A 15497-nucleotide genomic window follows, 5' to 3' on the forward strand; every position below is an offset into this window, starting at 1 on the left:
ACACTGAAAAGTACATATAAATTACTCTATTCCATTACAAAAGCAATATGAAACCAATACAAAGTCTCAACATTGTCTGTCTCTAGAAAAATATCAACAAAATACATTAAAACACAGCAAGGATGTGCCAAGGCAATCCGAGTTCTCATTTCTGCTTTTTGTTGGATATTTCTTCTTGAGGCTACAGTAATTTCCTTTCAGAAAGTATTCCCATGGAAAATTCAATTCTTGTTCATAAGCTGTTTATGTAATGGACTCACTCACCAGCTTCCCTATGCATCCCCAGGATAGAGAGCAGAAGAGACAAAAGAACCATGTCAGCTAGTTCTCCATGGGCAGAACAGAGCCGGTTCCCAGGCACACACTGTCCTCAGTGGAGCACCTGCAAAGAACCTGCATACAGTGTCTTGAGCATTAAGCCAGAAATACAGATCCCTCCATGAGCTGCCACATGAAAAACCACCCTTCTGCCACTTACAAAAAAGCTGGTGCAGGCCCTTGGGCATGAGTCTTGCCATCCCTCGTGAGAGGGATGCCTGCCGGCAGTCACTTTTGCTGCCAGCAGTTGGAAAAGATATGGGGTAGAGAGAGTGTTTTCTCCCATTCCAGCTTGACTGGGATACTGCTAACGTCTTTCTGCAAACAAACTGGAGGATTAAATACCTTCACTCTTTTCTTTTTCACCCAGAATTTAAGGTGAAATGTCCTCCACCAAGATATTCAGAGAGACCAATGGAAAAGTTTTTGAGGTGTTAGAAACTGTTACTGGTTGAATTTTGACCCTGTCACCCAAATTCACATGTTAAAGTGCTAACTCCTAGTGTCTCAGAATGAGACTGTATCTTTAATATGATACAGGATCTTTATAAAAGTGGAATTAAGTTAAAACGAGGTTATAATGATGGGCCCTAATCCAGCTTTAATAGTGTCTTATAGAGAAGATGCTAGGACATAGAGACACACAGATGAAAGATCATGTCAAGGCACAGGGAGAACACACCATGCACAAGCCAAGGAGATAGGCTGCTGAAGAAACCAACCCTGTCCATATCTCAATCTTGGATTTCCAACCTCTAGAACTATGAGAAAATTCATTCCTGTTGTTTGTGTCTGTTGTGTTGTTTGTGTTTGTGTTGTTCATTCCTGTTGTTTGTTGTGAATGTCTGTGGCATTCTGTGATGGCAGCCCTGGCAGACGAAGATAGAAACCAAAAGCTTAAATAAGCAATCAGTTCCCCGACTTGAAAGCTGAGGTCTAGCTGGAGACATGGCCTGCCTAGCAAGCAGGAAACCTGAGTTCAAACCACAGTACTAAAAACAATAATAATAATAAAACACTGAGGTCTGAAGCAGATTTCCTCATCTGTGTGTGCACTTGCTTGGCCTGGTCAAGCCACCCTGATGGGCTCCAGCAGAGAACATAGGGAAGCAACACTGGGGCATTATTTCTCCTACTCAGACAAAAGATCTTTATTCTTGCTAGAGGACCAGAGCCTGGTGTATCTACACTATGCTCCACACTACGCTTGACTTCTTAATCTATGTCTGAATTCCAGACATGCTGCCTGCATTGTCCCTGTCACCACCCAAAGCTGACATCCAGGCCTCAGCATCCATATACTCACAAACCATGGCTAACACTGTCTTGGTTTTGGGTCTGGATTTAGCCTGAAAGCTCGGTTCTTCTCTCCTAGTAGGTCTTTGAATTTAGGAAAGACAGTGTTGTGGGCATGTAAGTTCAGTCATTCAGAAGTTCTTCAAAGTTCATTCATAAATTTGCTCACCATTAATTTTACATAGTTTTCTAATGCTAGTATCAGAGAAAGGGACCCTTTGCATCATGAAATTCTTACAAAGCTCTTTTACAAACAACACAGATGGCAGTAGAGGCCATTGGAAGTCCCTAATGGGTGGAGTAGGCAATATGTAAGTTCAATTAGGCTACCTAGTTTAAAATCAGCCTCTTCCTACTTTTAACCTCATTGAGAAATGCTTCCAAAACACTATGCTAATAATAATGTAAATTTTGTTTGGTAAGTGGTCTTCTTCTCTGGTAAACAGTTCAAATCTGATTTTTTTTTCTTATTGGTTGTGGGTACTCTTACTTGTCAGAGGAAGTTTTTATTCCTATAAATAAATGTGAACTTTAAAAGTAATATGCCTTTATGCTATTTTCAGAGAAATGAGATAACTATAGACACACTTTTTATTCAATGTTCAAGCCTCATTAGAAGGAGAAGTTGTAAGAAAAGGAATAAATTCCTTTTAAAACTTGACATAACTTTCTTTTGGGTCTGTTACAAATAGAAATGGCTCTATTTAAAAGAGGAAGCTAGGAGTGATGGCAGAACTTTACCTAGCATGGTACCTGAGCAAATATAATTTAAAGAAATTCTTAAATAGCTGAGCCCACCAGAAATGTCACTTGTGATCTGGAGGGAAGGGACTTTGCTAGGAGGAAGTTGAGAAAGTTTCTTCTCATTCCAAAAGGATTTCGTGCCTATTCAAAGGGAAAAAACTGTGATGTCTGTCTAGTTTTCTGTACTTTTTATAGAAAATATTTAAATCCAGATAGTTCAATAAGTTTCTTAAAGAAAACTCTTCGGTATAAATTGTTCATCAATGTCTGTTTATCAGTAAGTTGATTACAATGCTGGGCTTAAGAATTTGATTTTTTAAATCAGCTAAAAAACAACACCTTGAAAAAGGGAATTTTTGTTTTTATCTTAAGCTCAGTGAGGAAGTGCCTATTGACAAGCTTTTTTCATTTAATTAGATTTCTTAACATGAAATAGTATTTCCAAAAGTAATTAAAATTTTGTTCTAATGAATATTTAAGACCAAAATATGTTATCTTTGCAGTACAGTATATAGATTTTTTAAATCATCCATAAAGGTAATTATATTTTTTACATTCTCAAAATGTCATATATTATTATTGATGCCAAATGGGTTGTTTGCTTCCTCTCAGGCCATGATTGAAGAAGCCATCACCAGAGCTGAAACTTTCTCAGTTATGTATACACCATTTGCAACAAAAATAAGAGCTGACAAAATAGAAAAAGTAAAAGAGGTTTTCACCAAAACTCATCCTGCATATGTGGAGTTTATCTACACAGGTAAGATTCAATATCTGCAAGTTATTAACTGATACTGTGTTTCCATTGAAAGAACTACATGGCCCTTTTTGGTTTATTTGTTTGTCATTTCTATTTTAAGGATATATTTTAATCTGATGAGTTGAAACTGGATGTTACTTTTAAGTTTTAAGTAGGGCCAGCCTTATAGCTGTGCACAATTACTCCTTGTGACTTCATGTTTCTGTGTTCTAAAAGGAACAGGTAAAACCTAGAAAATCTTTAAGGTTTTTAAAAAATTAAGGAAGGCCTGTGATAAAATGCCACATTTCCCCATATCCTTTATCAATGCACTAGGTGATTATAGTGTTTTCTTAAAGATGGATTTTTTTTTCTCAATGCTTGCTACTTCTACTTTCCTTCCATCATCAATCTCACCCCCTCACCCTCTCTCTTTCCTTATGTTCTTGAATCACTGGTATCCAAGTGAGATCTGGATAGCCAAGGATAACAGAGAGAACACAACATGGTATGATCCTTTTTCCTCTTTTTCACTTTAGAAGTCACTTGCTTTTGTTCACTCACTCAAAACTATCTTTCCCACTTACTACAATGTGTCAAGTGTTTTTTTGAATTAAGAGGAGTTTTATACGTATGCTAAATGAAAAGCCACTCAACAGTGACCACCATGCTAAGCAAAATCTAAATGCACACACCTAGTGTCACAGTCTCCTGTTAAGAACCTATCATTTCTTTTTTTCAGATCTTTGCATATTGTTGATCTCTTTTAAGGTAACAACATTCTTTGATTATTATCTCTTGTTTTCCCATAATTTATGAGTTAAGCTTATTTACCCAAGAAACAAGAGAACAATAACAAGAGAAGACAAATAGGTTTCTCGAAGACGTATGCCAGACTGGTGATAACAGGACTTAGATTTGAATTCACGTCCTTGCCATTGAGCAACGCTGTCTTCCGTGAGACAAAAACATTAAATTTAGGTCCTGTGGATTCCTTATTTTTCTCCACAATGCCTCAAGTACTTCAGAGGAAAAGCACTAAATAAAACAAATAGTAATGACTAAGTAATAGACCCGTATGGAACAATGGAAATTTGATGCCAAGAAAGGGAGAAGAAGGCAGAATGTAAGTTATACTGACAACTGGTTCTCATTTATGTAGTTTGAGCATTTTTTTAAAGGTAGGAAAATAGTTCTTTTGTTGTTTGCTACAAATTTTTCATTATTTCATTATGGCCTTTTAAGGTTTTTCTTTTCTGAAGGTGGATCACCAGTAGCACATTCAAGCGATGCTATTTAACACCACAGAAAAATGAGTCCGATTCAGCTTTTCCTTTTCTGCTCTCGGATTCCTTGTAATGAAGAGGGATTCAGGGAGGAGATTACCAATTTGCCGATTTCTCTTCTGGTGGAATGAGTTTAGTTGTATTTAACCTACTTCACAGAGAAGTCATGACAATTAATTAATACTTAGGAAGCATCATTGCCACTGAGACTTTAAAAACAATAATAGCAGTAATGAGCCAGACTCATGTCTCATGTAACTCCATCAAACCTGTTATCAAGATGAATTATGATCTGCTGGCAAGACAGTTCATGCTAAAGGATCTTATACTTTTGAAGGGAAGATAATTATAAGTTAATAATGACTGTTTCCATTATTTTATAATTACTAATTGCTAGAGTATGACAGTGTGATATGAGAACCTAGAAAGAAAAGACAGCAACTAGAGGGGGAATGTGAGGTAGGGAAGGCAAGCTAGAATTTAAATTTCTTTGGGACTGACAAGGTTCTTTTCTCTGTGGAAACTGTGCTTTCGGCTAACAAGAGTATCAAACTGGTGACACTGTTTACCTCTGCTGAAAATAATTAATGGATTTTTCCCAAAGCTGATTATTGCAGTATATGCAGGCACAGAGGGGTGGCTTCTTTTCCCCCAGTACTCTAAGGTGAGTGAGGGCACAAAACCTGGCAAGAAGGAAGGTGTTTTTGAGAATGGAGCTGATTGCATATGTGCACATGGAAGAGTGTTTATTCAGTCATCAGAGCTGACTGAGCAACAACTTGTGCACAGAGTCGATGGGGAATGATGTAACAATATAGTTTGAAGTTTGCACACATCTGTTGTGTGACAGTGCAGTCATCTTTTCTGTACAAATATTTGTTGAAATAAGTACGTGAATAATTTTCATCAGCATCTGGACATCTGTCCCAGGAGGTGCAGAGAGATGGTCTTGAGCAGGCATCAGTAGCCACAGGTAACAGCTAGGAAAGAAATCACACGAAGATCGGGTCTAAAATAGTAGGTGTTTTGTTATCTTGACACTCTCCCAAAACTAGGGCTCTCCTTGATCAATTTTGTAGATAGAATTTCAGAAGCTTCTGTCCTTCCATAGACAGCTATAAGTAGAAACACTTTTGCACCCACCCACAGAAAGATGTTTCAGTAAAGTGACACCGATACCTCATGGGGAATAAAATACAATTAAGAAGTTTTCACTGCAACAGAGAAATGAAGGCCATATGTAAGAATTTCTAAATTATAGAAATCACCTAAATAAACTACAGACAAAGGTCATAAAATCTGTACCTCAAAAATCTTGGATGAGGAGACTACGCATCAAAATTTTGCAGGAGAAGTAGTTATTATCATTAAAACTTGGAGACTGGCACATTTAATCAGCCAGTGGAAGTTGGCAAACAAGCCTCCAACTCAGAAGCTCTGCCCAACTCCAAGTCACCTTCATCAAGCCTAGCTGGGAGTGAGTGCATTACTCCTTCGTCATGTGACAGTGTCACAAGCCCAGCAAGAGCTGGCAGAGGTGGCCTTGAGGAGCCCACTGTTTGCAGTCACCCCGTCAGGGATTTCCACGTGAAGAACCAATGTGAGAGGGAAAAATTATCAGACTAATTCATTTTGAAGTAATTTTGAAGCATAAGTCCAAATTTTTAAAATAATTTATTGACTAAGCCAACTAAATTAGAAATTCATTTTACAGTGATTTATCATCACCCTCAGTAGCAGGAACAGTCTCTCTAAGACTGATGAGGGAGGGTTAAAATTCAAATCTGCTGTGTAGGGTTCAGGCTTACAGATGCCCAGGAACTTGTGCATCCTTTTCTGTTTCAGGGATGTGTTAAGACCCACCAAAATCTTAAAGTTATATTATAATAGAACTATATTATATTATGTTTCATGGAGGAAAAACTGCTGACTTTTTATAGTGCATCTATCCATTTTTCTTATTTAAGGAAATTTTAGTTTGATTCATGCAGAGTAGTCAGGGTACATAAAACAAATAATAATTCAACAGCCCCAGAATTATTATGTTTTCATTTATAAAGATTTTGCTTGTGATTTTTATTCATATATTCCAATGAAATAATGCAATTCTGCACAGTTCTTACTCTTGCATGGTTGTATTTTAATAATAATAATAAAGTAATACAATAAGCGTATCCTGTCTCCTCTTGATGAGAATATCAAGATTTATTTGCTAAATAAATAAATATTCAGTAATGGATCTGTGCTCACAATGTTTAATAGAAAAGTTTTCTGGATCAGATATCAATTACTTTAACACTTAGGTGAATGGAGTCGTATTTTGTCTTTCCAATGCAATTTAACTCCCAAGAGTGAATATGTATGTGCAGAGGAATAATATATTGTTTTAAAATAGACCTTTAAAAATTGCTTTTCACTAAAATTTATAACCTTGTTCTTATTCAGTCATCATTTACCAGTAAGGATAATACATTCCTATGTTCTCTAAAACATGAAGCTAAAATTCTTCATCCTGTTCTTTCTTCTTTAAATTATATAATTTTATCATGATCAAGGATTTTCAAGATCACAATATTTTCCTCTTTGTAATCAGCTTTCTCAAAGGAAAGAGTTATAGAATTAAAGAGCCTGCATCTCCAATATTATTAGGAAAATGTTACCACCAGGTGATTTATAAACGTGATAAATCATCTCATATCTCTACCACAGAACTCTTCATGGACCAGAGAATCATATCCAAAGTGGAAAAATCTCTCAGAATGTGAAGCAAAAATTTCTATTCCTAAACATTAACAAGTTGGTCTGCCAGGGGCAGTGTAGTGTTCTGGCATTGCTCTGTCTAACGGCAGTAAATACTTCTCAGCCAGTGGGACACCTGTCTTCTGCAGTAACGGATTAATGCCCTGTTTGCCTCTGCTGTCCATCTTCTACCTCAACTGAACCTCTTGGAACTCTACTACCAACTATGATGTTTTCCTATGGGATCTGACCAAAGGTAGATAGACTTGATTATCAGTCAATAATCCAAAAGCAAGAAGAAATAATATAAATATTTCCTGAGCCTCTCAAGGGCAGCCAGTGGGTGGAGACAGGGCACAGCAGCTGCAATGGAGCACACAGCGGGAAGCACCCAGGACTCAGCAAAACATTATCAAATGCATTCACACCTAAACACAAGAAGATGGCAGCTTCCGTCAAAGGCTTCTTTCCCACTCTTAAGTGCTCCAGATACTCTTCCCCAAACGTATGTTCTTATAAACAGATAGGTCAGTCACTTTCCAACCGCTTTCTTATATTGCCTAATCTAGCTGCTCCAGAATATTACATTTAAACCTAATAAACCATGCAACTGGGCATTCAAATTCTTAAGACCGAACTCCCAGTCATATTAAGACAGTATCTCTACTTTCTCAATTTTATTTTTATTTTATATTTTTGGTGGTACTGGGGTTTGAACTCAGAGCTTTTAGCTTGCCAGACAGGCCCTCTACCACTCGAGCCACACCCTCAGTCCCCTACTTTCTCAATTTTAAATTGAAATATTTATTTTAGAGTCAGTTTTGCACAGAATTGGAGTTTTTTGTTTTGTAGGGATATCCCTTCTTTAAAATTTATAAATCCAGATTTCCATGTTGGCGTCCAAGTCCTATTTATTTCTCCTTAAATATGCTCACAGCTCACCTGTACCTTATGGCATGAGTATTTATTGATGACCTCGTAGTCCACAGAAAATTATTTGCACTTTACAGCTAAAACAGAGACCAACCCAGCACACTGGATTTTTGTCTTTCATTTTTTAAAAAACATTTGTATCATGAAATACCACATGCTTATAAAAGTGCATTTAAAATGCATAGCATGGTTCAGGTGGTAGAGCGAGAAGTTTAAACCCTAGTACAATCAAATAAATAAAATGCACAGCATAACTAATTTTTATGAAGTAAACATCAAGTCAAAAAACAAAACAATTCCAGCTCTCCAGATACTCTGATGGCCCTTTCTCAATCCTAAACCATGCCTTGCCTCCAACCAAGGTATTTACTGTCCTTGACTTTAGGGTAATTACTTCCTACCATAGGTTTACTTGCTAGAAGCTTGGTCCTCAATGTGGTAGTACTGAAAGGTGGCAGAACCTTTAGAGGTGGGGCTTAGTGAAAAAAACTTATGTCATGGGGACACCACCCTCTGAAGGGACCAGTGCTCCTCTCTCAATAGAGGGTAAGTCTCAAAGGACTCCAGAGGCCACATTGTCATAAGCAAGTCTGGCATGTCCTTATGACTCCTTCTTCCACACATACACTCACCCCTGTATGATCCCATTCACCATGTTATGAGGCAGTGTGAGGCCATTGGCAGACATAACCACCCCAGCTTGGACCTTTTAAAATCCAAATCATGAGCCCAGATAATCCTCATTTTCTTTATAAAGCACCCAGTCTCTGGTATTTTATTATAGCCACAAAAAAATGGACTAAGACCCTTCCTTACTTCCCTGTGCAGTGTTATCATCTAAATATATATTCTTATTCTCTGGACTTTAATTTCCCTGCTATGGAACATAATAAATGTGAAATCATAGAGCAGGTATACTTTGTATCTGGCTTCTTTTGATCAATAATTTGTTAATAAAATTCATCCATAATATAAGGAGCACTAGTCAGTTCATTTTCATTACTGTATAACATTCTATTACACAAATAACCTAGAATTTATGTACATATCCTACTAGTGAACATTTGAGTTTTGCAGCTTGTGGATATTGCAATAATGCTATTACAAGCATTCTCACAATTTTCCTGTTACGCTGTACCTTGGAACGTAATTGATGGATCAGAGTATGTGAGATAGGTATATGATTAAATTTAATAGACAGTATCACACTGCTTATCAAAGAAAAGGAATGATTTAGATTTCCCTAGTCAAGTATTAATTTCCCATGTTCATATATGTCACTATCACATATTACTCTATCTTTTTCATTTTAGCCATCTGTGGCCATTATTCAGACTGTATGCTCCCTCCTTGTGGTTTTAACTTAGTGCTCTGATTATTAATGAGGTTGATCTCATTATCTATCTGTGCAATGGATGTTTAGGTTTTCTTTTTTCTGAAGTACCAGTTCAAGTCCAAAAATTATGAATAAGAATTACATGCTTTGTAGTTTTGCAAATACCCTCCCTCACTGTCTTATTGACACCCTTTGATAAACAGGAATTCTTTATCTCATCACTATGCTTCTTTATGGGCAATGTTTTTAGTTTACTTTTTAAAAAATTTTTTCCTAAACTCAAGTCATGAAAACATTGTCCAATATTACTTTCTGAAAATCCTACGAAGTTTGTCTTTCATATTAAGACCCATACTAAACATGAAATTGATTTTCACATGATGTGAGGCATGAAACTAAGTTTTACTTTTCCTGTATCAAATTTCAAGTATCCAAACATATTTTAACTGTAAAGACCATAATGTCACCCAAAACTCGGTAATGTCACTTCTGTCACAAATGAGTGGGTATGTTTGCGTCCATGTCTAGTGCTTTATTCTGTCTTGTTTTTCTGTTGATCTCCCCTAATGCAAAGACTATACTAACTTAATTACTACAATTTTCTGTTTTGTTTTGATATCCCATGATGCAAACCTTCTGCTTTATTTTTCCTCTTCAAATGTGTCTTCGTTATTCTTGGTCCTTTCTGTTTCCTTACAAAATGCATAACATGTCATTGATTCCTACAAAGAAAAGCTATTGAGATGTAAATCTACATATCAAATTAGGGGAAATTGACATCTTTATAATTTTGAATCTTGCAATTCATGAATACCATATATCTTTCCATGTATGTAAATCTTTTTAAATGTCTCTCTATTTTAATAGGCGTCTTTATTTTGCTTCCAATTATAAAAAGAAAGCCTTTAGTTTTTTAATTTTCATTTTTTACTTTTAATTGACATAATAATTACACATTTGTGGGGTATAGTATACTGTGTATACAAAATGTAATAATCAGATCGGAGTAAATTGATGTATCTATCACCTCTAACAGTTATCATTTCTTTGTGCTAGGGACAGTCAAAATCCACTCTAGCATCTTTTTTAAATATATAATTAATTGTTGTCAATCACAGTTATCTTATATGCTATAAAACGCTAGGAGTTATTCCTTCCATCCAATGGCACTTGGAAAAGCCTTTAGTTTAACTATTAAATATAACATCTGCTTTAGGATTCTATAAATACCCATTTTTAGATTTCCAACTTATTCCCAGTTTTCATATTTTTCCTTGCTTTTTTAAATTTGTAAAGACGATACAACTTTCCTCCTTTAATCTGCTAATTAAATTAATGTGATAAGTTACATTGACCAATTTCAAATATTAAACAAGCTTGTCCTTCCTGGCATAAACTAAATTGTTCACGGTGAGTATTCTTTTTACCAGTCGCTAGTAATTAAGTCAACTAATATTATGTTCAAGATTGTTGATTTATAATCATGAAATTGGCCTTAATGACTGATAGTGAGACTAGCTTGATTCCCTCTGGTTCCCTTCCATTGCTAGGATGCAGACCCTGGCATTCAATGTCCTCCAGGTTTTTCCTCTTGACTAGTATTCAACTTTTGAGCCACTCCATTCAGATCCAAAAATGCTTCCTGGACAAAGGCAACACCAAATGATGGCATTGCCATGTTTGATATCTCTCCTCACATGCCTGCTAATTCTCTATCACCATATTAGTTCTTTGATACTCTTTGATTTACTTTTTTGTATTTTTTCTAGGGGTTTTAGTTATCTGCAGAAGGAAGATTGATACAAATTGTCTATTGTGAAATTTACAAGAACCCAAAACTTCTATTTGTGTAATGTTTCAAGTTTACTAACATATAAATAATAGCATAATGAACACTTATAAAATTTCCATTCCATTTAAGAAATAAATCTTTTAAAGATTAGCTGAAGTTCTCATGATTTTTCCAATCCCAATCTCTCTTCCCTCCCAAGGTAATCACTATCAGGTATTTAATGTTTACTATTTTTTATTTTTCTTGTGATAAAATATACATAACATAAATTTAGTATTTCAGACAGTTTTAAATGCATCATCATTCAGTAGCATTCAGTACATTCACACTGTTGTGCAACCATCACCTCTGGGATGATAGGTCCAGAACTTTTTCATCTTCCCCAACTGAAACACTATACTGGTTAATCCCCATTTCCCCTCCCTCAGCACCGGGCAATTATATCATCTGTCTCCTTTCTGTCTCTATGAACTTGATGCTGTAGGTACTGTGTAGAATCATACAGCGTCTTTCCATGTATTTCTGGCTTTTTTCACATAACATAATGTCGTCGAGGTTCACCCATGTGATAACATGTCAGATTTCCTTCTTCTTAGACTGAACAATATTCAATGGTATGTATATGCCACAGCTTGTTAATTCTTTCATCTATTGTTAGAAACGTGAGGTGCAAGACTGGGGGCATGACTCAAGTGTTAGAGCACCTGCCTAGCAAGTGTGAGTCCCTGAGCTCAAACTCCAGTAGAGCCAAGAAGAAGAAGAAGGAGGTTTAGCTATTATGCGTAATACTACTAAGAACATGGGCACAGAAGCGTCGGTTCAAGTCCCAGCTTTCCATTTCTTTGGGTATAAATCCAGAAATGAATATCTGGATTAATTTTGTAGGAACAGCCATGCCATTTTCCATAGTAGCCACAACATTTTTAAATTTCTACTAACATAAATTTAAGTAATAATACAATAATTTTATAATGATGATATACTCAAGATGGATTCAATTTTGCTGCCTTTCTGCTGCCTATAAAAGTGAATAACTTCCAATTCTCAAACTGCTGTTTTTCCTATAAGGAAAATATTCTTACAAGAAATTCCACTTGAAGTGTTTATATTTGTTTTACATCTCAACTATAGTATTTTGAAGGTCAAATGTTATTTGGTGATATATTGAACTCCTGTGTCAGGAACTTTTGGCTTCAGGATTTGGCATTCACACCTATATGACTTCAGTTTATAAGTTTTGAAAGGGCAGGAAGGGGTGTGTAATACTTTGATTTACATAAATGAAATATCTACAGGTGTGACTGTCCTCAAGTTCAGCTTTACCCAACAGCTCAGTATACCTTTTACTGCTCTATTTCCATAGTCTACTTTATTCTGAAGTTCTACCTGGCATCACACCACCTGTACCATGCTCTCAACTGCTAGGCCCTTCAGTGTATAGCAAAATGCACATACATCATTTCCAGATCTTAAACCACACTGCTCAGTGGAACAGTGAGGGCCTCTTCCATGCAGTTCCTGGAACTTTCTCTTCTACTTTGGCACAAATTTCATCATATGCTTATGATTGAACCAATAATTAGAGTCAGGAGAGCACATTAGATTGGTTGACTGAGGTCAATCGAGTCTCACTTTTAGAGTAGAAGAGCAATGAGGAAAATTCCTTGAAAGAAAAAAAAGGTGGGATGGATGGAAATTCATGCCAGAAAGCCAACCAAAGGCCAGCCAATGGCCATTTCAACCCTTAAATAGTGCTATGAGACCACAGTTTATTGGAATTATAGCAACATTGTGTATTTCACCAATAGCATGTCTAATATTGACAGGAGTTGCAGTATTTCTGATATTTTTATTGTCTCAAATTTACTTTGGTGAAGGTAGAATTAAGGAACTTCAATGTAATAAAGCCCAGAATAAAGATTCAATACAGTTGATTAAACAAAACTGGGAATCAATAAGAATTCTAAGTGAAATAGAAATGAAATGTCTATAAAAATTCTGTGGGATTATTTGTCTTTCAAAGTTTTTATATAAGTTATGAGAGGAAACTTAAATATACAAAAATCAACCTTGGAGAAGTAGACCTGCAGCCTAAAGTGAAAACAAGGATTCTTAGGAATGGAAACCAATTTTTTCACTTGCATCTGTAACTCTGGAATTATAAGGAAAATCAAAGGGAAAATGCAATTTATTATACAAAGCTTCATTATACATACAGCTTTCTCACACAGCAAATGCAAAAATCAAAACATACTACCTATGTTTTTAAAAGTAGAAAATGTTTTATTATTTATGAAAGAGGCCAATAATGATTACTTAGCTTCAAAGTTGCTGCCTTTTGCTATTTTCTTGCTGATGTGAATTTATGGATAACTTCCAAGATACAGTATTGGCATTTAAAAAAAAGTACAAGATGAAACTCAGAAATAACTGAGAAAGAAGTAAAGACAAAGCATTGGCATTATGAAGTACTGTAGAAGCTAAACTCTGAAACTAATCAGTAAAAAGAAGTCATACAAAACTTACCTGGTCCCATCTCACCCTGAACAATTGGACCTTTAGAAATGAGATTTTGCTGTAACCCAAAATGTCAGAACATTTTGTTATGGACAAAGGGCAAGGAAATGACATAGACACCAGAATACAGAGAAAGCGATGAAACTCATAGAAAGGTAATGATAGAGTACTAATAAATTTGCATATTCCTAAGAGAGTTTTTAAATATCTATGATTATTCTTTTTAAAAAATGGCTTTAAATAAAACAATAAAATGAAAAAAGTGCTTTGAAATGTTCACTCACAGACTGTTTGCTGTTGTTATGATTAGGAGACCATCAGAAAAATCCGATGGTAATGGTGTTTGCACTTTATACTTTATTGCCAGAGAGCTCCAATTTTATTTAACAGATACTCAGCTTCATAATAAATGCAGCTATCCCTCACATATAGGTGTGTCAGTTTATCTTCAATCAACATTTCCTATTTTTGTAGATGCTTTTCTGGTGCTGCCAATGGTTTCACAAAACCAGACTTTCTCTCATAATTCAATTTCATTTGTGACTAGGAGTCTGTAATTTTTGAAGAACAAGCTGCAACACCAATAAAACCAACCATGAAACCCAGTTTTCCATCCAAGCAAAGCTGCTGTGCTCATTTCAGCCTCCCATCCACTGAGTTACTCTTCACATGACCAGCAGAACCAATTGCAATTAAGTGAAATGCAGAACAAAGTCTGTATGATTTTGTTTAGTGACAGAAAATAAGTCAAATCTCAGAAACTCTGGACAAGATTGATTACAGTGAATAGTATAGTTTGTTTGTTTGTTTTTTAACAGAGTTTGAAGAGGGAAACAGAAATATTCAGAAACCCTTTGGACAAGGTGGGACTTAAATTAAGCACATTTGGATGGACAAGGGTCAATTGAATAATGGAAAGACAATGAGAATATGTGGGTGTTTCTGGGTGGAAAAATCACACACAAAAAAAAACACATTAAGAGAATAAACACAGACTTGTGCAACTTAGTGAAATTAGCAAAAGTGATGGCAAAGGTTTATAATTGAAAAAAAACATAAAAATCAAAGCAGATGCACACAGCTGAGAGACTTGAATGCCAGGAAAGGAGAAGTCATTGAAGTTCCTGAGAAAGATCTGACATTGACAAAGGTGACGTTCCAGCAGTGTTTGTTCGTCAGGTAGTGGTATGGAGATGTGTTAGCCTGAAACAGCACTGGTAGCAGTGAAACTTTTTGGAAAACTTTCTGCATTCCAAATGTAATGTGTTAAGAAATTTGACCAAGATGAAGGCAATGATAAGGGAAAGAAAGGGGCTGTATGGGAGGCATTGCAGTGGGCAGATTTAATTAGTTTTTAAAGCTCACTAAATGTCAAGGAATTAAAGGAAAGACAAGTCAACAGTGGCTTCAAATTTTCAAGCCGGAATAATTGATTGAATAATAGCATAACATGCTGGTGAACATAAGGGAAATTGTGGAGAGTACAAAATCACTTCTGAGGAACAAATTGGCTCTATTGGAGGTAACTTTTGGAATGATGACAAAATACTAATGTCCCAGTAGATGTTTGGAAATGTGTGTTTGAATTTGGTGAAATTTTTCAGATTGGACTTCAGCTTTGATCCCAAAGCTTTAGTTAGAAATAATAAGACCAGAGAAATCCCCAAGGGTGTGTGCATGAAGAAAATGTCAGTGAGCAAGAGGCAGCTTTGGGGAGCACTGAAATAGAAGGCAAAAGAGAAAGGAGTCCATGTTTGGCATGTGTGTGTGTGTGTATGTGTGCATGTGTGTGCGTGT

General features: G+C 36.0%; 1 protein-coding gene across 1 annotated transcript in view; it reads left to right on the top strand.

Moving 5' to 3' along the window:
• The window catches only part of Spata16 (spermatogenesis associated 16), a 199061-nt gene that overhangs the window by 148279 nt on the left and 35285 nt on the right, over nt 1-15497 (top strand). Inside the window, exon 5 of the mRNA XM_074072391.1 lies at nt 2971-3118. Within this exon, the coding sequence (XP_073928492.1) occupies nt 2971-3118 (148 nt within the window). The remainder of the gene's footprint in view (nt 1-2970; nt 3119-15497) is intronic.

This window comes from Castor canadensis, chromosome 5 (assembly GCF_047511655.1).
Source record: "Castor canadensis chromosome 5, mCasCan1.hap1v2, whole genome shotgun sequence".
Lineage (NCBI taxonomy): Eukaryota > Metazoa > Chordata > Mammalia > Rodentia > Castoridae > Castor > Castor canadensis.